The sequence below is a fragment of the Megalops cyprinoides genome, chromosome 2 (genome assembly GCF_013368585.1).
Source record: "Megalops cyprinoides isolate fMegCyp1 chromosome 2, fMegCyp1.pri, whole genome shotgun sequence".
Taxonomy (NCBI): Eukaryota; Metazoa; Chordata; class Actinopteri; order Elopiformes; family Megalopidae; genus Megalops; species Megalops cyprinoides.
Genome location: NC_050584.1, coordinates 31,654,909 through 31,679,810, shown reverse-complemented (window position 1 = coordinate 31,679,810; position 24,902 = coordinate 31,654,909). Strand labels below are relative to the sequence as shown.

Sequence of the window (24,902 nt, the reverse complement as noted above, 5' to 3'; positions counted from 1 at the left end):
GCAATCCATTAATGGGGGAGCTCAGAACACTATGATTGCCTGTACAAGATGATGTTAAAACAGAATCAAGATGTAACAGGTATTTCTGAAGTTTCTCAGCAGGAACTGAAGGGTGAACAACATACCTTATCTGCCCATAAACTGATTCTATAGTTTGTAGTTCAAGGTAGTTCATTCACGAATTCAAAACGACAGAGTACAACATAAAACCCCTCCTCAATGACAGTGTCAGAATAACCCAGAAAATTCACAAGCTTTATCTGAAAAACGACTGGAAGCATTGCTTCAGTATAATCTCATTAAAAATAAATATTCTTAATAAAAATAATATTATGTGAAAACTTAAGGGTAGTAAAAAAAAATTGAAACATCAATCAATGAGACATGGATGTTGAAATACTGGTTTGAGAAATGTAGAAAAGAAATTATTTCAAAATGATTTTCATAATATATCAATTAATTTACAGATATTCTTACAGGAATGGACTATTGCCAAATTAAAGTTATTTAAATAAAACTGATGTGTGCAATTTTTAAAAATATTTCCACTATAACAAAAACTATACAATGTCACAAATTTGTAATTTATTAATTGTACATCCATATTCTTCAGCAACCCCAGGTTTGAAAAAGGAGAAATATATCTGATGTGTGTTCATTTTTACAAATGTTTATAAGATTAAATGAATAAATATTAAATACTGTTAAGGTACTTTTAAAAGCTTCGCTCATTTCTATTAAAGTTATGTATTGTGAAATGTATATTCAGTGGCTTAATTAACAAAAACTTACACATTTTATATATTTTCAATATGAACTTTTAACATAATATAAAACAGTAATTTTAATATTAACTCTTACAGTACATTTTAAATCCCACAGAAATTACAAACAAAATTAATTACTTGACTTGCCCCCTTTTGAAAAGTTGAGATGCTTATATTTGGGCCCAACTCAAGTCAATCCATATAGGGTAACAGGAACCTTCTCTGCAAATTACACAGTCTGGGAATGTGTGTGTGTGTTACTGCTGTAAGCCTACAGAGTTGTACACCCAACTTATGTCTGGCTGAAGTGACCCAGCCCTTATTCAATTGTGACTGCATTAATGACACATTTGCATCAGTATATTTAATGCATGTATGTGTATGTGTATGTCATCTGGTACTAAATGTTAAACCAGGCCAAACAGTGGTGACATGAGAAGGAGGCAAAGCAATACAGCCTTCCACCTCACAACAAGCTGTTAACACACACATACATTGTACTGGGGTCTTTGACATGCTGCACTGATATATACAGGCATTGCCTTTTCTTTGGCTTTTGTTCAAGGTGTTAATCATACAGAATGCACAACCTCAGGTGGTGGCTGCTGTGACTCATCGTCCATCTTCTACTGCCACACCCAGCACATTTTCCAGTAGCAATTTCCCCAGGGCACAACCTCAGCTGCTCACTTTCTTCAGCAAATTGAATGTGATGGACAACACTGAAAGCACACTAATCACACTAGTGTTTCCAGTGTATTTTTGTAACTACTGGACACTGATGGAGTACTGGAGGTTTGAAGGGTCATCCAGAAAAAGAAATAAGGGGAGGTGGCCAAGAGGTCCCAGAGGTGGCCTTCAGCTTCAGCCTGACATCAGAATCCAGTCAATGTCTTCCCTGTTACCCAGCTTTCATGAATATTATCACAAAATTGTGGTATTGAGGGTCCTCTAAATTATAACAAAGGAGAAGAAAATAAAAACTGATAAGCTGAATAGGAAAGTGCTTATGAAGTGTTTATGTACTTGTTCAGCAAAGTGTCCACTTTACACAGTCTCTTACCTAAGAGAGGGCCAGCGAGGTGGACCCAGGGGAAGAATGTCAACCTTCGAAACTCTGCAGTCTCCCTGCGCAAACCAGATCATATCACAAGCAGTTAGACAGAAACACAGTGTTCTTGGCTGTACTCCACCCAGCATTATAAGTGTTAAGACAGATGCTATTACATGTGGCAAGATCACTGCTTGTACAGGGTGCTTAAGTGTAAAAATAGTCTAGATACAGCAGAGCATGGCACCAACAATCTTAATAGGAAAACACTAAAACTATAATGACTACACTACACCAGAATGGTTTAAGGGATAATATAGATCATACATATATAGTATTGTGCAAAAGTCTTAGGCTACTCTGAAAAATTCAAATTAAAGCCATGTATCTGAACAACATTGTTCATTTGTTAGAAAACACACTGTATAACACTGAAGTAAACGAAAAAATTCTTGTGTTTTTAAAACAAGTCAGTATTTTTTTATGTAGCCTCCCTTCGAATGCAAAACTAAAGTGACTCGCTTTGGGAGCCTATCATGAATTTTTTTCAAGTAGTGTGTCACAAAATTCTTCCAAGCTTCTTGCAGGATTTTTTTTATCTTCTCTCCCTCTCTGTCTGTGAGTGTGAGTGTTAGAGTGTGAGTGTGTGTGTGTGTGTGTGTACACATGCAAGTGTGTTAACGTTCCTAAAATAATCATGAAACATGAAACAGAGCCATGATACTTCATTTTTTTCACATTGTCAATACAGATTTCTTCATGACTGAATGTCTACATGCACTGAGATAATTCAATAACATACTCACCGGCATTTTTAGAGAAGGGGTTAAACCCCGTGGATGCAGGCAGAGATAGGAATGTGTCAGGTGGGGGAGGAGGAGGTGAGGACAGAGGGGGTGCTGGTGTCTCCTTCAGAAAGAAGGTAAATCTGAGAAGAGCCCCTCTATACTGCAAAGGGACAAATGGCCCTGAACCAGCTAGGTTATTAAAGTGGAAAACAAGCTGCTCGTAAGCTGGGCTGTAACCCTATCAGCATGTAGCCAGTTTTTGCCTTAAAATTAGCCCTAAAATGCTGTTTTGTTTTATTAAACCTAAGGACAATGAGAAGTAAAGTGTTTGTTGTATTTACTGTTACTATAATTTATTGCTCTAATGGCTGATTATTTTAAATGTGGATTAATGTTATTAAGTATTTCATGGAAAAATCAAAAATGACGAAAACCCTATAGTTCTTAGAATTTATAGTCATTTTGCAGCAATAGAAGGCAACAACATGAGCTGACCTAAAAATGTGTCCAGTGTCACGTTACAAGATTGCTTGTTGTGCCCTTTATAGACACTGAATTTACCTTTTCCATAGAGGTATGCTTTAAATCTTCAGTACCCTCCTTCTGGATGTCTTTAGGCTTTGATTTGAACCAACCACTAAACAATCCCGATTTAGTGCCCTAGAAAGAAGATGAAAAATGAAACTTGACTTATCTTCAGAAGTGAGGCGGAAAGTGTACAGAATTTAGGACAGGAAGTGGAGCTGACAGGAGGTCATGGCTCACCTTTTCAGGCTGGGCACCTCCCTGCCCCGTGGCCATTCTCTCCTGGACAGGGGGCTGCTGGCTGGCCTGTCTCTGCTCGTCTGGGCTTGGCATGACCTCACCCATCTGCACATCCAGACACGCAAAACGCAACAGGCTTAAGGCATTCACGTATGCCAATTCTGAGATAGAGCTTTTAACTCTAGCTCACTGCAAACAGCTCAGTTTTTGCACCAGGAGGAATATGACACATCAGACCCACCCCATGTTAATGTTTGTGCACAATGCATGTTTGCTGAGGATACTGAATGTGACATGTGACTTAAATCAGTGGACAAGGTGTTTGTTTTTTTCAGAGTCCTCCTCTAACTTACCCCACAAGTATCAGGCTGGCTCTCAACCCCTGTGTACATGTAACAAAACAAAAGCTTGATTACCTTATCTTATGCCACACAGTAGCTTTAGCAATTATAAGGGTTATAAAAGCATGGAATCACTGGGAAATTTTCCCTGAAAAATTTACATTAATGTGAACGATAAAGGAATACAGACAGTGTGCATGTACTCCCTTCCCTTGATATAATGTGGTTTTACATCTCGTGGTTCAACATTGTGTGGCATTCCTGAAAAACTGAAGCCAACACTATAATTGGTAATAATTTAGACACAGAAAGATTTATATACAGATAGATAGATAGATTGATAGATTGACAGATTGACAGGTAAATCTTGAGGCTTTTCTCTATTAACATACAACTGAAGTAAATAGAAACATTGATTCCATTCCAGATTCAAGCTGATTCAGTGTCTATAAGCGGAACTAAGATGCAATACATCCTGAACACTGCATTTCAATGCAAAGGGCTTATGGGGCAGCATAATGAATCTCTGAAAAAATTTCCATGGAAAAGATGATTCATCACAATTATATTCCATTGTTGTTTAGCAGGATTAAACAACTAGTTATCCAGCCAGATGGATAACTGTACTGCTACATTTAGTTTTAAAGTAATGACCCAGATGTATAATGAATAATTACAAGTGTGGCAATTCTGGGCCGGTGGTGCTGGCCATGTATAAGAAACCATTTTTCTGGTGCCAATGCACCACAGCTGCTCTACATACAGACCACCACAATTTTGTGATAGTATTCATAACACCCAGAGCCTTCAGAACAAGTTCTCCCCCAGGTATGTGTTTGTCAAAAATGGAACCGTATAACCTACTTACCTTGACCAGCTGAGAGTTGACCACTGAGTGTTGGGTTCAGAGGTGCAGTCTCGGAATATGTGCCGTTTGTTAACACAAGGTTGCAATCTTGACCTCCAGTCACCGGGGTTGCCGCAGGCTGGCTGTGTGCTTGCCAACTAGCCTGCTGCGTCCAGGTATAGGGTGTGTACAGTTCAGCGGCATTTTCAAACTGTAGGTGCTGAGCATCTGGATGCTGAATGTCACCAATCATTGTGTCTGGGGAGAGCTCATGATCATCTGTATAAGGATCTACAGGGAATCCAAATACGAGAAACTTCAGGAAAACTTAACATCAGATTAAAGTCCCATTTTCAAAACACAGTCTTTAAAATCATCAGCCAGCCATAAGACTCAAATATAAAGTGCACACTTCTGCCACCTGGTGGAAGAAACACCACCATGCAGAGGCTTTGACACTGGGAATGATGTGGGACTTCGGGGTTACCTGGATACACTTTCTTCTCCTCATTTGCCATTGTATGTTCTTCAACAGCTGATTCGCATGTGTCAGTGAAACCATAGCTCCCCATCTAAGCAAATGCATTAATTTTACTGAGACATCTTCATTTGCATGTTGTGAAAGATGCTTCCCGGTTCATTTGAGCTCATAGTGACTCTTACCCTCTGGCAAACAGTAGTAAAAGACATTTCTAAATATTCATGACTTTAGCATGTGTGAATTTACAACAACAATAACAGCAAACACAAAGTCAAAGAAAGTTAATAACTTTGGATAAACCAGGATATGAGATAAACTTGAGGGTCTTCAACAAAACTTGCCTAAAGCAGGTCCAGTACTTGCCAGAGAGTGAAGCAGCACATAACAGCGATTCAATTTGAAACCAAGATAAATGCCATGATCACAGCTGAACAAGTCCCAAAAGAAGATTCATTATTTCTTGGGCAGATATTCTTTATGGGAATCAAAGTGAGAGGAATATTACCTGCCCACAGCTCTCTTCTTAATAAGGGAAAAAACAGAAATATAAGAAGAAATGAAACTAAAACAGAAGTATCTGTGTCTGTCAGTACTATAACGCTGTGAGTGATTTATCTCTGTGGTCCATCCCACACACATGCACACATCCTCACCTGAGCACCCTGCTGCCGCAGCCGCAGCTGTGCTAGCCAATCAGGGTCCTGAGCGGACCTGTCCGCGCTGACATCACTAAAGTGTGGATCTGATTGCTTAAGCCTGTCAGCCAGCTGTGGGGGAGGAGGGTAACAGTGCTGAACAGGCAGAACATGCATCTACATATACAAGTCTAAAAGGGCACACTTATGTATACACTTAACCACAGGCATGTGGTGAATGAGGTCTGCAAATATCAGCCTATGTGTGTCATTTGTGTATCTGTGGTGGTGCGTTTGGCATGTGTGAGCACACGTGTATGTGTGTGTTTCTGTGTATGTGAGGGTTTGTGTGTACTCATGTATGGTTGTATGTATATGTGTGTGGGTGTGCATGTGTGGGCTGGTGCTCTACCTTAATAACCTCTCCCAGGAGGACTGTGCTGGGGGTATGCTGCTTCAGCAGGGCTTTTCCTATCACCTCACAGTAGTGGAAGGCCTGAGGCGCCAACCCACAGTCCAGCAGGCGACACGCATACAGGAACTTATAGACCTGAAAAAAACAGCTGCCTGAGTCCAAATGATGGTTCAACAATTCTCAGTACCCCACATCAGCATTTGGAATCAGAGATATGTATTCAGAGTTAAGTATTCACTATTTGGAGTAAACATCTGATTAGTCAGTAGACTGGGAATATCTCTCACCTGGAAGGAGGGAATGAAGAAAGAGGAGTCTCCCAAGCTTTGGCTGTATTCAAATACCTCGGTACACTGGATAGCAGAATTCCCGGCGAATTTCAGGAAAGGCAGACTAAGGAATATACAGATGCCCACATCATGATAAACTCATTGTTTAGTTGGGTTTTAGTATGGTACATAAGCAGTACGGACATGCAAGCCACTATCTGACTACTGGCTATGTTTGAATCTGACCTGCTTTTGGCTGTTAAAAGGTCATCACTCACTATCCGGATTGAGACAAAACTGAGCGTACCTATGGCTGCTTCCCAGAAGGACCAGTTTTTCTGCACTGGAGGTGTACACTCCAAAAGAAACACGTGCCGTCAGATAGCAGAAGTGGGCAGCGCCGATCATGCCCCGAGTGGCTGGAAAAGAAATGTCAACACCAAACCGCAGTGAGATGGTCTGAAATAGGCCGACCAGCTGACCACAATAAAACTCTCCACAACAACCACTTAAGTGTAAGTGTCCAAACAGACTGTTTTGGCTGATACCAGGACTAACGCTGCCATTGTGTATGAATATTCACTGAGCAGGAGGTCCATACCTAAAGTGTCCCCCATGGTGACAATGGCCTTCTGATGCACAGCAATGTCTTCAGTCTCGTTGGACAGCATGACGGCCAGGTGGGGCTTCCAGTCCCCCCACCTCTCACTGCCACAGCACTGTGGACAGGATAATCTGACACACTACACTACAGACCAGATGATCTACACTCACAATGCAATATAAAATAAGACAGAATTAGCTTGTGTTAAAATCGGACAGCAATAACATTCTTGAAGAGCACTACAAGAAAATCAGTCTTGTACATGTTTATCATCATCTAGATATCAGAAAATGCTTTTGATAATGTGGTTAGAGCATGGGTTTAAATGATTGTCAGGATATAGTGTTACTGCTATAGTAAAATTAGTTTTACTTGATGAGCCCCATTAAAATATCTACCTCTTTGATCAGACAACTAGCAGAATATAAATGCATCGGTACAGCCAGCTAAAAAAAATCTGATCAGTGAAAGCACTGTGTTGCATGTCTGAGCCACTGCATTGCCCTGTGGGTGTGTACTGCTTCCTCGTAGTCACTGGACGGAGTGAAACTGGCAGTGCACAGCTGGAAGTTTCCAGGGATAAAATGTGACTGCGGCACATGAGAAATAGGGCAGTAACACAGTGGGTGTGCACTGAGCATGCTACATACCATGGTGATGGTGGGAATCCTCCCAGAGAGCAGCTGGAACAGAGTCTGCAGGGGGTCGCAGGTAGACAGACTTCCCATGAACCTGCAATGCAGCACCAGCCAAAAGGGTGCAGGCCACATACTTGTAAATACCAAACGCTGTCCTGCAATATCCCTACTACTATCTTCCACACCCCCCACCCCATCCCCTCCCACTATCATTTCTGCTACTCACTCCCGGACAGAGGGAGACACTGCTGAGCTTAGCAGTTAGCATAGTGTGCATGGTAAAAGCCACCAGGATGCAATTACAAGAGCTTGCTGGTGGCCTGCAGCATAAGCGTTCTCCCAGTAAGGTCAACTCCTCGTTTTTAAAGGCAGACAGGCAAGCCCATTTTGGTAACAAGATACACCTGTCGGAGACTTGACAGTGAAAATGTATATACAGACAGTTGACCTCTGAGTGACACAGTGTGGTAATTAACACCATTAACATGCATATCAGATGAATATCCACATAGTCATGTAAATGACCTGTTTAATGTACCACTGCAGTGAAAGACTTGACATCAATTAATCAATATCATTTTATTCAATACAACAACCCTGCAAGGACATGGCTGTATGATTTTGTATCATGTGGCTGTTTATTTTAGTATAAAAAACAATGTTTATGTTATTGCATACTATAACAGTAAATATGTTTTTAAAATATTCCCTGATGTGGCTTCAGAAACCAACATGCAGAAATGATTTTCTACTCTGAAAGAACTCTCTAACTCATTTCTTCCAATGTTTCAACATTTTGAAATAAGACTTGAGATGCACTTGGGAATTAGATATTAAAACACACAACCTTAAGAGTGAATCTTTTAAATCACTGAATCTTTGTGGTCAGGTTCATGCCAATAAATCACAGTGGCAACGTTCACTTACCTGTTCAACACAGTGGTGTAAGACCTGTTCTCCATCTTACTGGCCAGGAACAGGGCATGTCCCCACAGGTCACTCTTCATGGCCAACTCCAGGGCCTCCTGAGTAGCCGACAGGACAGCAGGGCATGAGTGAACTGGACACTGATGTTGTTAGTAAATGCGATGTACTGTACAACCCACTCATGTCCTGAATTGACCTAGCCACAAATGAGTATCCCAGCAAGTGTAAGACAAAGGGCAGTAATGTGGAGAATGGTTACCATCTAATGAGAGCCCTATGGATCACGGGTTCAGATTCCCTGCTGCCATTTTCTTCAGCTGCACTGCTTTACATACAATTCAGCTTTATTAATGGGTGAGTACTAGACAATACGAGACACAATGCATAAAGACGTCTATACTGACCCCGTATTTATTAGGAATATATAGACTTAAAGGTAATATATTCATTTTATCATCCAAGAGATAGGAAGAAACTTCCTGATGCATGGTGATAGATTTCCGCTTTCCACGTTACCATGTTTTACTAGGACATGACCTACTATGTCCTTTTGCAGAGTATCAAGAATGACACACATGGAGACCTTGCGTACATCTGTGCATATGAAAAATGTGCCTTGCAGTGCTGAAAGACACTGAAAGCTGTAATGCTTCAAGAAATATGACCGAATGAAGTTGAAGGAAGTTGTCCTTCAACAGGCTGGAAATTTAAAGTTTATTAAGTCTATATTCTGTACTACTTAAAAGCAACCATGCATGTTTATTGAGAGGAGAACATAACCTTTTTCAAAACTTTCAAACCTTTTTCCTAACCAGCTACTCAAGATTTCCATAAATTATGTTGCCAAAATAAAAATTTGATAAGGAAAAAGCTGAACCTCCATTCCCTGCTCAATAAACAGACACACATGGCAGCTCTGAGGACAGCCATTAATCGTCCTTTATCGACTGCGACTTTGACCTTCTTCCTCCCAGACAGCAGGAGCTGGGTGTATGCCTGCAGGGCCTTCTCTCCAGGTTTGGCACTGGACTCAGGGGCCCCAGTCAACAGGTCGGCGCTGTCCAACACCTCCATCTCAGGGGTGGGACCCTCACTCAGATCGATGAGGCTGGGCCCATCTGAAGGGCCAGGCTTGCTGTCAAACTGCCCTGGGGAGCAGGAGTCTCTCATCAGGAGCTCTGCGACATCCGAGCCCGTGATCCTCTGCACTCGGAGAGAAAGGGAGAGATTTTGTAGAGCACTCAACAGGAGCTGTCTGTGAGCTTTACACTGCATCAGCATTTTGACTCATAATCACAACGTTTGAATCCTGAGTGAGACATCTATGTTGAACCCTTGAGCAAAGTATTTCAGTAACAGTAATTATCTAGCTGTACATACACATAACATGTCCCATGTAAGGTAATGTAATTTGCCATGGATGACATGGTGTTTAAAATGATATATTTATGATAACTGGATAACATATTTCTGACCAACTAAATGATCAGCAACATTGCAACCAAATTTCAGTTGATCTCTATTGGCATAACCGGTCAGGTGGATACGACCCATCTTTGTCGTTGTGAATAAAGATAAATCAGGTACTCAGACATTTAAAACATGAGACAATAATAAAACTGTTCCAAACATTCTACTTCAAATAACAACACCTGTTTTCCATATCTTACACAAGCTCAATATATCTTAAGTACCTACACCATTCTGTCTGCAAAGAAGTACCAGTAGCATCCACAAGAGGGCAAAAGAGGCACTGTCTTGCAATGATTCTTCCTTCAGGCAGGTTTCTGCCTTCTGCAGTGCGAAAGAGATTGCATCCACTTTGTGCAGGTCCTCCCTGGAAAAGCAGGTAATGTTTTTGGCAAGTAACATGCACAAAAAACTGACCAGGACCATGTGTCATCTGTATCATTAGGCTGAAACCAGTTTTCTGCCACAAATACATTGACGAGTACCAAAGACTGTTTGGATGAAGCAACATACAGACGATGGAGTTTGTGTTCTTTTTTATATATTTACAGTCTGTGGCTCTGCTAATGAACTCTTTCTGAACTATGTATTACTATTATATACTGTATTATTATAACTAATTAAGTGCTGAAGTGGAAAAAAATCATTGAAGGGTAATTTTGACATGAGTGCATTATGGACAGCTTCAATCTCTCTTGCAGATGAGTGTACCTCGCCAGTGGTCCAGGGAACTCTCTCATTTCCTCTTGCTCCTGTGTCTCTGCCAGGATTACCTGTAGAAACAGCCAATCACACACTAACACTGGTCTGAGCACTCTGTTCTCTGCAGTGAAACTAGTCTAATCACAGCTAAATGGACATGAGTCTGTATCAAGGTCAGTGAAATCATTAGGAGAATGTGCTTCACTCTTGCTGTAACACTGGCCCTCTAAGCCTTGATCACCAGTGGAATGAGAAATACTCCTGTAACGCTGGTTACAGCAGTAGTTGTCATTCTACTGAATGAGAAATAATGCCGGTGCTATTTTAGTTGGGTACAAACAGTAAACATTTTTGTATCATTATTTAAAATCAAAGCCCCGAACAAATCAGCTCTGACCCACTCATGAAAGTACCTCCAAACTGTGAAACTCCACCAGGGCAGGATCCCCCTGCGAGACCAGGCTGGGGCTGACCCGTATCAGCTGACCGCCTGGTCCGAAGCTGACCCTCACATGAGGCAGAGAGAATTTCAGCGGGGCCTCCACACATGGGACAGTGGCGTGCTCTGGAGACATACACAGGAGCCATTATTGCATCACGCTGCAGGCAGGGCCTCACTACTGTGTGCAGTGGGTCACAGACTCCAGCCCCAAATGGCATAGTCATTGAGGCCCAAGTTGCCCCATTCACTGATCCCTTATGGTGCCTTATTCCATCTTCAACAGGTTTAAAAGCAGCCAATAATTTTCACCAGGACAAACCACTGTATTTAGTGCAGTGCCTTTATATTATGTATTGACCTCAATAATTCACATACTCCAATGCATCAAAATAAAAAGAAATCACTGACACTCCCCAAAGCTGCTCTGCAGAACAACAGCTGCTGGAGGGTGTTTCCTGCATGGAGCTTCAGCAGCCACGCCCTTGCAGACAGATTCAGTACTAACTGAAAAGGTGTTAATGACATAGGTGTGACTCACTTTCACTGTGATTATGCACATAACACTGACACTATTTACCATCATCTCTTACAGCAATTCAGATGAAAATCTCAATAACTGAGTTACTTAATTGTACAATTACTCATTCAGCGGGATACAAATAAGATTTAAATGCCAGTTACATGGATGTACTGACCATGATGAGCTCACTGTAAAACTGGGTGCAACACATTTCTACTTATTCTAGTTACATAAATCTTACTGAAATACTACAGCTGAACTGCTAGTAGGAAAACAAACCAAAAATGTTTGCTTGTCCAATACCAGATAAGGTGGAATCAAAGTAATTCCCTGATACCTGAAATTCCTCAGTACAGATCTAGCACATTTTCCCATTGCTAAAACTTCAAGACAGCAAACTAATGGAAGCAGGAGTTCTGCATAATGTTTAACTTAATTGTTTTATAACAGATTCATCGTCTGAAAAACTTTAATCCACTGTTTAAGTTTTTGAATGAAAAAAATAACCTTGGAAGTGTCTGTTCATTGTTAAACAGAGCAATGCATTACAGTGAAAGTGTAATCAGCACCAAAAATCAAAGGGATAAACAGACAAAACAATTCTTAGATCTCTGACTGGCATTAAGAGTGGTGCCTGGTGCCCAGAAAGATACTTCTGGAAGAAATGACCTCTTCTTCATATGTCTTGGAGTAAAAGCCAGCATACAGTCCTTTCAGATATGTGTTTGACCCCCAAGAATGATGATTTGTGATGCGGCAAAAACCTGTAAGGGGGCTCCAGCGAGACTGTACGGGTGGGTTGCTCTGCTCCGCATCATCAATGTACTGGCTCAGCTCATAGGTGCTGGAGGACAGCCCAGACATTTTGGATTCCACCAGGGCCCCAGGCCCATACAGAGAGACCTTGAAGATAAGCACACATAACTAGCCCTGACTAACAGCACCATAACTTCACATTGACAAAGGATTCCTGTTCTAAATGAGACAGCAGATTCCCACAACCACTGTGTACGTACTTCGCATCAAGATGCTATACTTCATCCATACATCCCATCAAATGACATATGAAAAATAAATCATTTTTCTGGGTATAATATCTGCATTCACATTCACAGTTTTTCTTTTTTAAGATTTTCCCCTTCATATCACCTTTTCTGCTGCAAGAGTGCTACTTGCATTTACAGCAGTCCCACAATGCACCACTGTGAAGCGGGCACCAACTGGAGGACAGGTGCTGCTCCACTGACATCCAAATAACTCACAGACGTCCGACAACTCGCATTCAAGACCAGTGCTGTTGCCAGTTGATTGAGCTGAGAGCCATTTTTCTTTCCTTTATGTAAGCTTTTTGATCAGGGTTTACCTCTCCTGAACCTTCCCCATTTTCCCTGGCATGGCCTTCATTGGGAAAGATGGGGTCAAAGCAATGGTTCTCTGTTGGCTGACTGCTGAAATGAAAGGGATAGAGTCAGTTCTGATTTTTTTACACAGTAAGTGTTTCAGTTAAGAGGGTATCGGGTACTGAAAAGTAGTATGGATCGGAATAACCAAACCAACCTGTACTGTTCTGTGTAAGTGGTGCCAGTCCAGTCTTGTTGATATTGTCCTTCCTGATATGTCTCTGACCTCCGGTACTCTTGATCAGGTATGCTGTGAGTCCATTGGCCAGCACCTGGGTATTATTAATTACACATTTATGTATCTGAGAACTATTTGTTGGAGCAATAGCAATACGTTACTCATTTTAATTTAATATTTGAAAAAAAATCTTGATGAAAAACACACCTTAATTAGCCACAATATACAGATCACCAGTCCAGGACAAGAATACTCTGATCATGTACCTGGTTGTTTGTGGTGTCTGGTGTTATAGCCATTATCATAGTACCCATAATCCTCTGTGGTGTACCAAGATGAGTAGTTGTGGGGATGGTGGTCATAACCCTGTCTGAAAATGACAGGAAATACACTGTCAAAAAATGTCTGAACTCCACATCTGAAAGGCATAAATTTTAGGCAAAGGTTGCAAACACCTACACAGCCTAAACAGTCTAAAAATATATTAAATATGACAGCATCTGTCAACTTCTTGCACACTCCAAACTATAAATGACACAAGAGAATGATTTTTGAAGAAATCATGCTTCCCCATTAGCATAAATCAAGGCTGTACAAATGCTACTACCTCTAAAATGTCTGGACTGACTGACTCATTGACTACTCTGTACAGACCAACCTTGGTTGCAGCCAGCCACCTGACCAATGTGGATCATAGCCCGACCTAGAGATGGGAGTGCTCCAGTAACTGGGGGAGAAATCCGGTCTGGGATGGGGGCTGGAAACATAACTCCCAGACCTGGGGTCTGGAGGCAGATGTTGCTTTGCTCTGGGATCTGGGTGTGGGTGGTAGGCTTCACCAAGGTGATTGGGCCTATTATAGCCCTCCCAGTCACAAGACCTCGGTGGGTAGCCAGGCCTGGGACCATAGTACTGAGGTTCCTGAGGCCCAAAGCCTCGCCATGGGGGTCCTCTGGGATCCATCCTCCCTGCTCAACCAGGCCTCAGAGTGCAGCTGCGTTAAACACCTGAGAAAAGCAGAACTCTTTATCTGACTCTTCACTTTACCACTATGGGCAAAAGGGATCACTGTTAAGAACAAATTCTCATTGGCTGTTCACCAAAATGAAACAGCTACAAATTGATTCAATTATTTGTTTAATTCAAAGTAACACACTCATACATACACAAATACAGGGGATCTAGAAAGTCTACACACCTTTTCAAAACTTCTTGTTTTTATTGCCTTGAGGCCTGAAATGTAAACCCATCAAATCAGTTTTTCTACTTTCATTCAGACATTGCAACCCACAACAGGCAACACATTTCTTAATATTAATTTAAAATAGAAAAATTAAAACACCCTGGTTGCAAAATTTTACACACCCGTTAAAATGGTAGTTGTAATTGTGCTTAGATCTAACCACCATCCAAATTATGTGAAACGCTATTTGACTAAACCTGTAACTGCCTGAAGTGATACTGCTTAATCCAGGATAAAATCCTGTAGGTTTTCTCAGCAAGTTTCCTTGTTTCTTAGTACATGCCAGTATAAAGAAACATTTATGGGCAACAAAGAGCTACCAAAACATCCCTTGGATTGAACTGCTGAAAGCTAAAGCTCAGAAGAGGGGTATAAAAAGATATCAAAGGCCTTACACATATCATGGAACACAGTAAAAACCATGGATAAAAAAATATGGATTGAATATGGCACCACCAACACCTTGCCTAGATCAGGCTGTCCCTCCAAGATGGATGACTGTGCAAAGAGGAAACACAACAGCCGCAAAACAAAAGAGCTACAGGACTTTATGGCAAGGACTAAGCACCATATGCGCATACCAACCATTTCATTCATGTGTTCTCCACAATTCGGAGCTACAGGCTACACCCAGTCTTGTCCAAATTATGCAAAAATTATGGAAAAACATCTCCTGTTGCCATATGGAAAACGGTGTTGTGGTCTGATGAGACTAAAGTCTAAAGCCCATCAGCCTAAGAACACAGTCCCTGCTCTCAGGTAAGGTGGTGGCAGCATCATGCTATGGGGCTGTTTCTCTTCTGCAGGGACAGGACCTCTGGTGAGGATAGAAGGGAAAATGCTCAGTGCAAAATACCAAAAGATTTGTGAAAAAAACCTGCTACCTTTTGTGAAAAATCTGAAGATGGGGAAGAGTTTCATTTATCAGCATGAAAACGACCCCAAACACACAGCCAAATCCACAGTGGAATGGCTGATAACAGGAAGACCAAAGTCCTGGAATGGCCCAGTCAGTGCCCTGACTTCAACCCTACTGAAAATCTTTGAAATGACATGAAGAGAGCTGTTTATAAGTGGTCCCCTTGCAATCTGAGTGAACTCAAACTCTACTGTAAAGAGGAGTGGGAGAAAATTGCAACATCTACATGTGGGAAGTTGGGAGAGACTTATCCAAACAGATTCACTGCAGTTATCAAGGCAAACAGTGCTTCCACAAAGTATTAATTTAAGGGTGTGTATACTTACGCAACCAAGACAACATTTTTCATCTTTGATACCTCTGAAAAACTGAGACATTTGATTTTCACTTAGATATTGTTGGTTACAATGTGATACAACTTCACTTGTCTTGATTTCAGTGTTTCACTTAGATATTGTTGGTTACAATGTGTCTGACTTCACTTGTCTTGATTTCAGACTTTGAGACACCAAAAACGAGAAACTTTGAAAGGGTGCACAGACCTTCTATATCCACTCTACACATGGCAATATATGCCTTGTGTGCCTAGACTACATCTGTACAGACTCCCCTAAATCACTTAAGATATCAGATAAATGATCCTGGTAGATTATGGATCTGGATCTGGGAAACAGAGTAACCTAAATTCAAGCTTGACAGACGTGTGTTCAATCGTGTGGAAAAAAAAACAGAAATTTAGACTTACAGTTCAGCTCAGCTCGAAACTCTCTGATGTCCCTGTAGCTGCTGTCAAAGTACACCTTCCACATCAGCTTACCGAAATCACAACACTAACTGTGCCAGGTCGACCTGGACCTGCTCTTTTCCTTCACTTCACATGGGCAAAGTTCAACTATGGATTTATGGCATCATATTTCAATCTAGTCTTCCCAGCTATAGCAATCAAAACATATCAGGTAGATAAGGTGGTTATTAGTGTGGCAGGGAAGAAATGCCAAAATACTTGTACAAACAATTTAAAGTTCCAGATAGGTAAAATCAAGTACAGTCTTAAGGATTTATTGTCACAAAGTGAGCTGGATGGACATTCATGAGAGGATTATAAAAGAGAATTTAAGGCTCTACCTTGCAACTTGGTGGTTTAAGAATAAATACTATTGCTAATATATATTTATACAATAAATAAATAAATAAGATTAAAAAAACAATCAAAACAATTTCTTAGTGTTGATGCTCTTCTAATTAGATCACTTCGTCATGAGTAATAAACGGACTGTAGCTGAGTAGTTTAACCAATTTTAACCAATATTTAAGAAAGCTTTGTTAACTCATACAACCCCAGGATTCGTTCGCGAGATGTCAAACGGTCCCACGCAGAATGTACACTAGCTACAGGTTACTCGCTACAAGTTTCACGGGACGTCTCACGCCCTTTGCAACTATCAAACTTTGAATTTAAAAACTTAAAGCCATTGTGAATGATTAAAATACAAAAATACCTGTCATAATATTTCAAAGTCGCTTACTTACATGCGCCTTTTTCTGTTTATTTTGGATTATGGATTTTTTGTACTTATTTACTACGCCTTGAAGGGTAGCTCCATACATGCTCTGTTTTGTGAGACTTTGCCGTTTATTTGCCACGTTGTGCGGAACCATTCACTGGTATGCGGGCGCATACGGAAAATGAATCAGTGCAAGCCAACTGCAATGGTGTTGGATAATCTCCATGTTGAGAAGGGAAGTTTGCTAAGGCAGTCCTCCACTGAAATTGGACCACTAAGGCTGTGTTAAATTGTTTAAAATACATATTTAACATTTTTGTTGCACTAATCTAAACATGTGAATTCTTTACAACTTTAGTGAATTGGCGTTTTTGGAATGCTACACAGTGGACATTACCAACCGAAAGTGGGTTAGCTCACATCATCACCTCTTCAGCACATGTTATTGTTGATGCTACAAGATAGGAGACATTGATGTATTGTGCAATTCTGTAAGTACATAAGAATAACCCATCTAGACTCCTCATTTTGACTCCTTACTGTAGACCTCAGAGCCTGTCTAGCACAAGCAAAGCTGGTCTTGCAATACCAGCCCTAATAAACTACTGTGTGCGTGCGTGCGTGCGTGTATGTGTGTAGTACTTGTTCAGAAGCTCTCTTGTTATTCTGACAGAACTCGTCTTGAGGTAGCTTCTGTGTTTCACGTTTTCGATACAGTCTTGTTCTTTGGTGCCCATAACCAGACACAGTATTTTATATGTTATCTGATGAAAGTATTGTTTAACGTTAGTACAACTTACAATTAATTTAACTTTTATTTATGCATAGTAGTGTTTGTTTGTATTTTATATTCTAGCATCCCATTTGCCTTTTACTGTTTTTGCACAATATCTCTATCCAGACAGACTTACAATCAACTATAATGCTATTATTATTACTTATATGCTGTTGTTAATTTTCCCTTTAATTGTTGGTATTTGTTAATATGTTAAATGTTAAGATGCAACTGTAGTGAAGTTCTGGACGCAGTAACTGTTGGGTTTGTAATACCTTTTGTAATATCTTTATTGTTATGAAGCACCACCCATTCCCAGTGTTGCATGCACTAAATCTCTTCACCATCTTTCATTTTTCTACTACAATATTGAAAGAAGAATTTAGGATTACTTTTTCATCTTTAGCAATGTGCTTCTCTAAGAGTCCTCTAGCAACCAACATTTATTTTTTACATTATTACAATTTACTTGCATATTTTTTTAAACTCCAGAGTTACAGGAGGCAGCTTTGGCTGGCCAATTTACTTGACTGTGTAGACCTCAGTAGCTAAACTAAATCAGGCCTGCAAACTTCATCAGGATTATTACAAGGAAGGGTCTAAACAAGAATTTTCAGTGGCTGATGTAACACATTGAGTTAATACACAGGTCATAACTTAGAACCATAAAACAGACATCTACAGCACATATATAATAGTTGAATAGTTTGCTGTATTTGGAGAGGCATAAATGTAAATTTTGGAAGGGGGAAAAGCCAAGCCTATGATATAGTTCATTGAGGAGACAAATCTAACAGTGGATAAGTGCATAAACGCATAATTAAATTGTTTCCTTCCAAGGGTGTGTAATTAAGTAGTCTTAGTCTACATATTCTACAATAAAAGTATTGAAAGCACAACCAACAGAGAAACAGAGCAAAACAATGTTCAAATATACCTGGATAGCTATACTGGCTGTGGACAATTTGAAGATTGGTGAAAAGTTTTAAAGTCCTATGAACTTCCTAGGTTTTACCTTTTTTCAGTAACAACATACAGATTTAACACAAATTGAAGCTGCAAGAGTAATAATTGCACATAGGTGTTTGCATTTGTTTAGTTGAAACAACACCACACAACCAAATATACTTTATATAGTAACTGTCTCTCTTTGGGACAATACAAGATCATGATTATACAATTTTAAGATTAATTGGTTTATTGAGAGGGGCACCTTGGAGCGCATCCTCAGTTGGTGTCCGAAGGCGTTGGGGGAAGGGCGATACCGCTGGCGCCATGACCAAGTCTTAAGGTCTTTGGCGGACACAATCAGCACAGCGATTCAAGACACCAAGAATCAGCATGCCCCCCAAACAGTCCGTCACCTTCATCAGAGCTGGGGAGAAGGCACACCATCAGCCTAGTTCCATGGGAGGGCTTCTTGTCATCGCATGGGACTGGCAGCTCCAGGTCGACCTAGGAAGGCAGCTCAAGTTCCCAGAAAACGTCGCAACCACTCCGCTCCGCCCAGACATGGTGTTAACAACTGAGTCTAGAAAGCAAGTGGTCCTGCTGGAACTTACAGTCCCCTGGGAAGACTGGATTGAAGAAGCCAAGGAGCACAAAAGGGCTAAATACACAGACCTCGTCACTGAGTGCTGGAGCAATGGGTGGAGAGCCCGCTGTGAGTCAGTCGAAGTTGGGTGTCGGGGCTTTGCTGGCAAATCACTACTGTGAACTCTCCAAACTCCTTGGTGTTAAAGGACTGCAGCACAGAAGAGCCACCAAGAACATCCTGGAGGCTGCTGAAAAGGCCTCACGGTGGCTGTGGATCTGGAAGGGGGATCCGTGGCTTAGTGCGCCACTTGGACACAAGTCAGGGGCTGATCACCCCTGGCTGGGTTGCTCGGGCGAGGGTGTATGATGATTAAACACCCGAAACACCCCATGACCCCAGGTTCATCACTGAAGATGTGTCCAAGTAGCATCAGAAGGTATATGCCTGAACTAAAAAATAACAAGATACAACTGGGAACAACATTCAGCTGCCTACATGAAACTAATCAAAATTTCCACATAATTGGCATAGTACTCATTTTATCTAGAAAATTAAACAAACAGTGCAAACTTGTGTAAAAAAATGAATATGAGAATTTTGTTCAGCCTGAGTCAGGACACAGACAAGTAAACATGTAGGACTGAATGTCTGTGTTTACTCAATAGGACCTCTGTTGACGTCACCATAAATACTGAAACCACAATTATAGTGGCCCACTGAACACCGTCATCCACTGGTGGGGAGAGCTGGACAATATACTGTAGCTGACAGCTGAAGAAATACAACAATATCATGTTTTCTCTCTTGAAATAAAAACTGACCTCTTTGAGTAAGTGAGGCCCAGTCTCTACTGAATTTCAACTGTTGAACAGTCAAATTAGTTTATTTTCAGAGCAATGTTCCAACATTTCATGACTGTTTCAATGCCTATTACATTTAAGTTTTTGTTGGCACATTTATTTGTACGTACAGGCCGTCTTTGTATAACTGAGAGGTTTTGTATTAAAGTGTGACATTAGTGAATCACATGGTTTCCAGTTGATCGGCATAGAATTATAGAGGCTGGCATCCTTCTGAATTACACTATAGTGGGAATTTTAATAGCCTTTCACTTCAGTATGAATTCTAAAAAAGCGAAAAACCGTTTAAGCCTGGTAAGCAAGTCATGCACCCACGTATGTACTGCATATGCACACATATAAGCATGTACAGCATTACACAGCAGCATGCTAAAATAATCCTGAATAGTTTCTGTTTAAATTGTACTTTCCCAATTTGTCTTTACTTCAGCTTTATTATACAGTACATGTATTTACATATGTAGTAAAAAATGAGTTAGCCATGTCCCCACAAATGATAGATTAGGAAACATTAAAGCTAATGACAATGTGGAAATATAGCACAGTTTCTGTTTCTAAAGTAGGCCAATATATGCTTATTATTTAAAATACGTGATAAATTCATAAATCATATGAGAAAATATATCGTTCTACACTATGATTCTGATGACAAACTGACATTTTCTTGTGCAAGTGGATGCTTATATTACTTAAGGTTTCACCTTGAAGAGGCTATAAACGCACTTTCAGTCTAGATCAAACAAAGAAAATTAACCGTTACCGGACGTCGCCCATTTCCTGCATTTTCCTTTACAATAGCTGTCGATTACTTCCCGTATTTTACCATGAGGTGTCGCCTTTTAGCCGTTTTACCTTGTCGAGTCCGAAATGCGGTTTATTTTTTTTTTCTTTCATTTTAATGGCACAAGAAAAATGGCCATTTAAATGCATTAAAAGAAATGCAAGGATTGCTATTTTTGTTTCTATTAGTGCAAGTCGTAATGCATCGACACAAATTTCTATTTTCCACGTCATCACTGAAATGCTTTGTTAATGGAAAAAGTTGATCTAGTAAGCAGATCTATTTCCAGTTTTCAATACAACTATCCAAAATCAAATACGCAGCGTTGGATCCAGTACCGAAACTGTTACTGGCCCACACCTTTCCAAACATGCAAATTTGTGGGCTCACCAACCAACGGCCACTCCCCAGCCATGTCCAGCCCAAGTTAGTTAGCATATGGCCAATAGGCTTCTAAATGCAAATAATGAAGAGGGTAATGAGAGGGATTTGATACTGTACTCGCAGAAGTTGTCGCAGACCACCGAGGACGCTTCTTTCGGATACTGGGAGAAATAAGGAAAGCTACTGGATAATAGTACTTGTAGAACCAACGACAAGCACTACAGGGATCTTGGACTTCATTGGATTTAAATCGGATTTTATGTGCAATATGACATTTGAAGAGCTAAGTGGGGATCATTCTGCAGAAAGGTACGTTTACACTCGCTTGGTAGCTACTTAGCGAACTTTGGTTTAAAATGGTTTATTAAGAATGAATTTTGAGAGCATGCCAACTGATACTGAAGCTAGCTGATAATAAATCGATGTGCTTATGTGCCTACCACTCGATGCTCCAGCAATCCAGCCAGATAATACGTTAAACGTTGACATCCACATCGTTTGAAGTTGGTGACAAACGAAATATTCTGTTAACCGAGCTCGCGATAGACCTCGTAGCTACACAGCTAGCGTATGGTCGCCACAAATTAATAGCTTTAGGTAACTATTTAGGTATACACCTAGATAGGCTGTATAGCAGGTTTCATTTAAAACTGAAACAATTTTCTTCAGTTACACCATTTCAAAGAAACAGATATAGCCAGGCAGGATTAGCCTCATCGATGTAATGCACCACTCAGTGATACAAATGCTCAATTTTAGAATTGTGGCATGAAAGATTATTTGTTTCGGTTGAAAGAACGTGTTTGCACCTGTCGATAGCTGCAGTGCGGGTGTTCTTAGTGGAAGCCCGCGACGTTTTCAAAATGAACGGTTGTCTGTTAGCGATATAGTATTGTAAGGTGGGTAGCAAGGTTAAATGACGTTTCATTTCAACTCGGTAATTTGTTTTATTCTTTCAGGATGGATGCAGTGGCAAAAGCATTGGAAGAGGTTCTTAGCTCTGCATTACCGCAGGGGTGTATCACTGTTGGAGTTTACGAAGCGGCTAAGTCACTGAATGTGTAAGTTTTTGGTGTTGTCTTTTTACGATGCTATTATGAAACTGTCTATAAGACTGATTTTCTTTATTTTCTGTATTCTTTATTAAAATTCTAAGAGCAGGATTGCGACTTTAATGCACACCGTACTTATCGTGGCAAAGCTGTCTAATTGTGTGTAATTCGTTTTTCCACTACCAGGGATCCGGATAATGTGGTATTATGCCTTCTGGCCACAGACGAGGAGGATGTCAAGGACGTCGCTCTTCAGATCCATTTTACCCTGATCCAGGCGTTCTGCTGTGAGAATGATATCAACATCCTCCGAGTGAACAACATGAGGCGTCTTGCGGAGATCCTTGGAGGGGTAAAACCGGGTGGAGAGCCAATGGACCTACACTGCGTCTTAGTCACGGTAAGTGTCATTTGCCCATCGCGCCGTGGCCGTAACTTGAAACAAAAATTTGTTGAACGGAAATAAGCATCTCTTAAATGTTGTACTACTTACAACCTTCTACATCAGCACGTATGACTCATCTCACCTGTTCTGACTTAGAGGTATATACTCACATGAAACCTATACCGGTATACTATCTATGCCAGAAAAAAAGAATATGAGGTTCCTACTATGTTGTTATGTTCCTATTAGGTTTTTTGTTTGTTTGTAAGAAGGAAGTCCAGATTCATATTCCTCCTGTAAATTAACAGAGTAGAGGAGGATAAGACTGGGTGTGAACTATGCAGTTTGCACTTTCATTTGCATCTTTGATTTTGTTAGTCACCTGTCTGCACAGTGCAGCCCTTTTATGGTTAATTCGACAGAACAGAGTGAGGCTCTTGCTGCCCAGGGAGCTTGTTTGCCTGCAACGTAGATTGTGGGCTAAGATTTCAAGGGGACTGGAGCAGCAATAATTGGCTGCTCAACAAGTCATCTAATTCCAGTTTCTGAGATTGGGTGGCTTCTTTGGCAGACTGCAGGGTATTTCCTCTGGGGCACTTCTGCAAACAGGCATTCTAGGAACTACTCACTAGGGTGAAGACTGCATATCATGAAAGGAAGTTCTGTGAACATAGCATTCTCAAAAGTTAGCCAGAGACATGCTTTATGTAAAACACACTGTCTAAATTGTCCTACCTAAGTTGCCTTTGGCCAGCGAAGAGATCAGCTGGCAAGCCATACTTGCAGCAGCTTACGTCTGGACATGATAGTGGTTCCCTTTGATTTTTTTTGTTCTTTTTCTTTGATTCAATGCATGCTTTTACAGCACAACATTAAGTGAATGAACGCTTTCTGTGTTTCTTTACAGAACCCACAGTCATCCACATGGAAGGACCCAGCTTTGAGCAAAGTGAATGGATTCTGTAGAGACAGCCGCTGCTTGGACCAGTGGGTGCCAGTCATTAACCTTCCAGAACGATGAAAAGGGTGCAGCAAGGATTTCTCCACTTTTTACCTTGAAGGACATTGCACTGGATTTGTATGATACTTGTGAACACCTGCAGGGGATAAAAATCCCAAATGCTGATGGGGGAAAAAACCTCAAAACAAATGAAAGAACATTTTAAAATATCCAGCTGTCTCAATGGGCAATGGGGTGAGTCGTCAACCAAACAGAAGGAGCTACATTCTTGGCCAAACTCAGCAGGTTGTGGTGATTCAGCAGTTTGGACCAGAGGATGAAAATGAGTTCAGGCTTTTTGAAGAGAGACACTGCACAGGCAGCTTATCATGTGATGGGATACTGGCTCATATTGAGCTTAAGCTGGGCTTAGACACAAGCTCAGACTGGCCTCAGGAGTGCACAGTCACAAGGAGTGGGCCTCAGGGCTGATTGAAGAAGAGCCCGCAGAAGCACAATGTGGATATTCTGGAGTTTTTTTTTTCCACAGCCATTATTGTCTTCTCTTCACATTGTTGATGTTTTATTGAAATTATTTAAAAGGGAAAGGCTAGAAAGCCAAAGAGTAATAAAAACAACACTTTTGGTATCAACAGAGGTGTGTTACTTGTCATTAAGTTATTTTGTGTTGTAATAAGTTAAACGTATTTATGTTTCAGTGTTTGCCATCATCAACAAACTTGTTAACAAACAGAATAAAATGTTTGAATCGGACTTTGGTGGTTATAGTGCCTTTATCTGACTTTTCTGAAATTCGTCTGCATGTTTATTTGTAGCCTCTCAGCCTGAGCCATGTTAAGCACATTGGGATTAGAGATGTCAGAAAATGACCTTAGAGAAAATGCAAACTGACTGAGCTTTTAACAGCAAATTTGTTTTTAAAGAAAAATTCCAGACCTAATTCAAGTGGCAACCCTGTTCAAGAGATGTATACACATCTGGATAACATTTTTGATACCTCCTACAATTCCACAATCTCTACAGATTTTAATGCATATATTCTTGTACATTTATTTATAAGTTTTGTAATTTATGCATCAGTTTATTTAAATATGTATTGTTACAGCAATAAAATGGGAATCATTTAGATTTTTTTTTCTCCTGCAAAAATGTGTTCTCCTGCAAAAATATGACCTGCAAACCTTCGAAAGGGTCATTTGCATCTCTTTGACGACTACAGTATCTCATTCTTACACTGTATAGGCAGTTTTAAAATTAGGA

General features: G+C 40.6%; 2 protein-coding genes across 9 annotated transcripts; one reads left to right on the top strand and one right to left on the bottom strand.

The window, feature by feature from the left end:
- Positions 1–860: 860 nt before the first annotated feature.
- Positions 861–17,026, bottom strand: sec16b (SEC16 homolog B, endoplasmic reticulum export factor). Of its 8 annotated transcripts, XM_036521751.1 has the most exons (27): positions 16,933–17,026; positions 16,148–16,335; positions 14,439–14,473; positions 13,899–14,247; positions 13,507–13,610; positions 13,220–13,334; positions 13,026–13,110; positions 12,427–12,565; positions 11,114–11,265; positions 10,710–10,771; positions 10,227–10,365; positions 9,489–9,731; positions 8,529–8,626; positions 7,614–7,695; positions 6,961–7,078; positions 6,667–6,778; positions 6,378–6,483; positions 6,088–6,225; positions 5,694–5,807; positions 5,047–5,131; positions 4,581–4,850; positions 3,725–3,753; positions 3,372–3,476; positions 3,168–3,266; positions 2,625–2,727; positions 1,831–1,895; positions 861–1,718 (listed from the first exon to the last, which is right to left on the bottom strand). In XM_036521751.1, the coding sequence occupies exons 4-26, from the start codon at positions 14,201–14,203 to the stop codon at positions 1,870–1,872; spliced, it is 2,829 nt and encodes a 942-aa protein (XP_036377644.1). In that variant the 5' UTR covers positions 14,204–14,247; positions 14,439–14,473; positions 16,148–16,335; positions 16,933–17,026; the 3' UTR covers positions 861–1,718; positions 1,831–1,869. The 8 variants fall into 8 exon arrangements, with proteins under 8 accessions (XP_036377644.1, XP_036377647.1, XP_036377641.1 ...); XM_036521754.1 differs by lacking the exon at positions 14,439–14,473 and having other exon boundaries at positions 861–1,750; XM_036521748.1 differs by lacking the exon at positions 14,439–14,473.
- Positions 17,027–21,381: 4,355 nt separating this feature from the next.
- LOC118772848 (growth arrest and DNA damage-inducible protein GADD45 alpha-like) lies at positions 21,382–24,284 on the top strand. Its single transcript, XM_036521482.1, has 4 exons — positions 21,382–21,553; positions 22,204–22,305; positions 22,483–22,696; positions 23,589–24,284. The coding sequence occupies exons 1-4, from the start codon at positions 21,504–21,506 to the stop codon at positions 23,700–23,702; spliced, it is 480 nt and encodes a 159-aa protein (XP_036377375.1). The 5' UTR covers positions 21,382–21,503; the 3' UTR covers positions 23,703–24,284.
- The last annotated feature ends 618 nt before the right edge of the window (positions 24,285–24,902 follow it).

What these genes read in the sequence shown, in the direction of transcription:
- sec16b (XM_036521751.1), bottom strand. Translation starts at nt 14,203, where the DNA reads ATGGATCCCAGAGGACCCCCATGGCGAGGCTTTGGGCCTCAGGAACCT. An exon ending in CAGACACCACAAACAACCAG is followed by an intron (nt 13,335 to 13,506) that starts GTACATGATCAG and finishes AATAATACCCAG; the next exon opens with GTGCTGGCCAATGGACTCAC. An exon ending in GGATTCCCACCATCACCATG is followed by an intron (nt 7,079 to 7,613) that starts GTATGTAGCATG and finishes TCCTGTCCACAG; the next exon opens with TGCTGTGGCAGTGAGAGGTG.
- LOC118772848 (XM_036521482.1), top strand. Translation starts at nt 21,504, where the DNA reads ATGTGCAATATGACATTTGAAGAGCTAAGTGGGGATCATTCTGCAGAA. An exon ending in GCGGCTAAGTCACTGAATGT is followed by an intron (nt 22,306 to 22,482) that starts GTAAGTTTTTGG and finishes TTCCACTACCAG; the next exon opens with GGATCCGGATAATGTGGTAT. An exon ending in TACACTGCGTCTTAGTCACG is followed by an intron (nt 22,697 to 23,588) that starts GTAAGTGTCATT and finishes GTTTCTTTACAG; the next exon opens with AACCCACAGTCATCCACATG.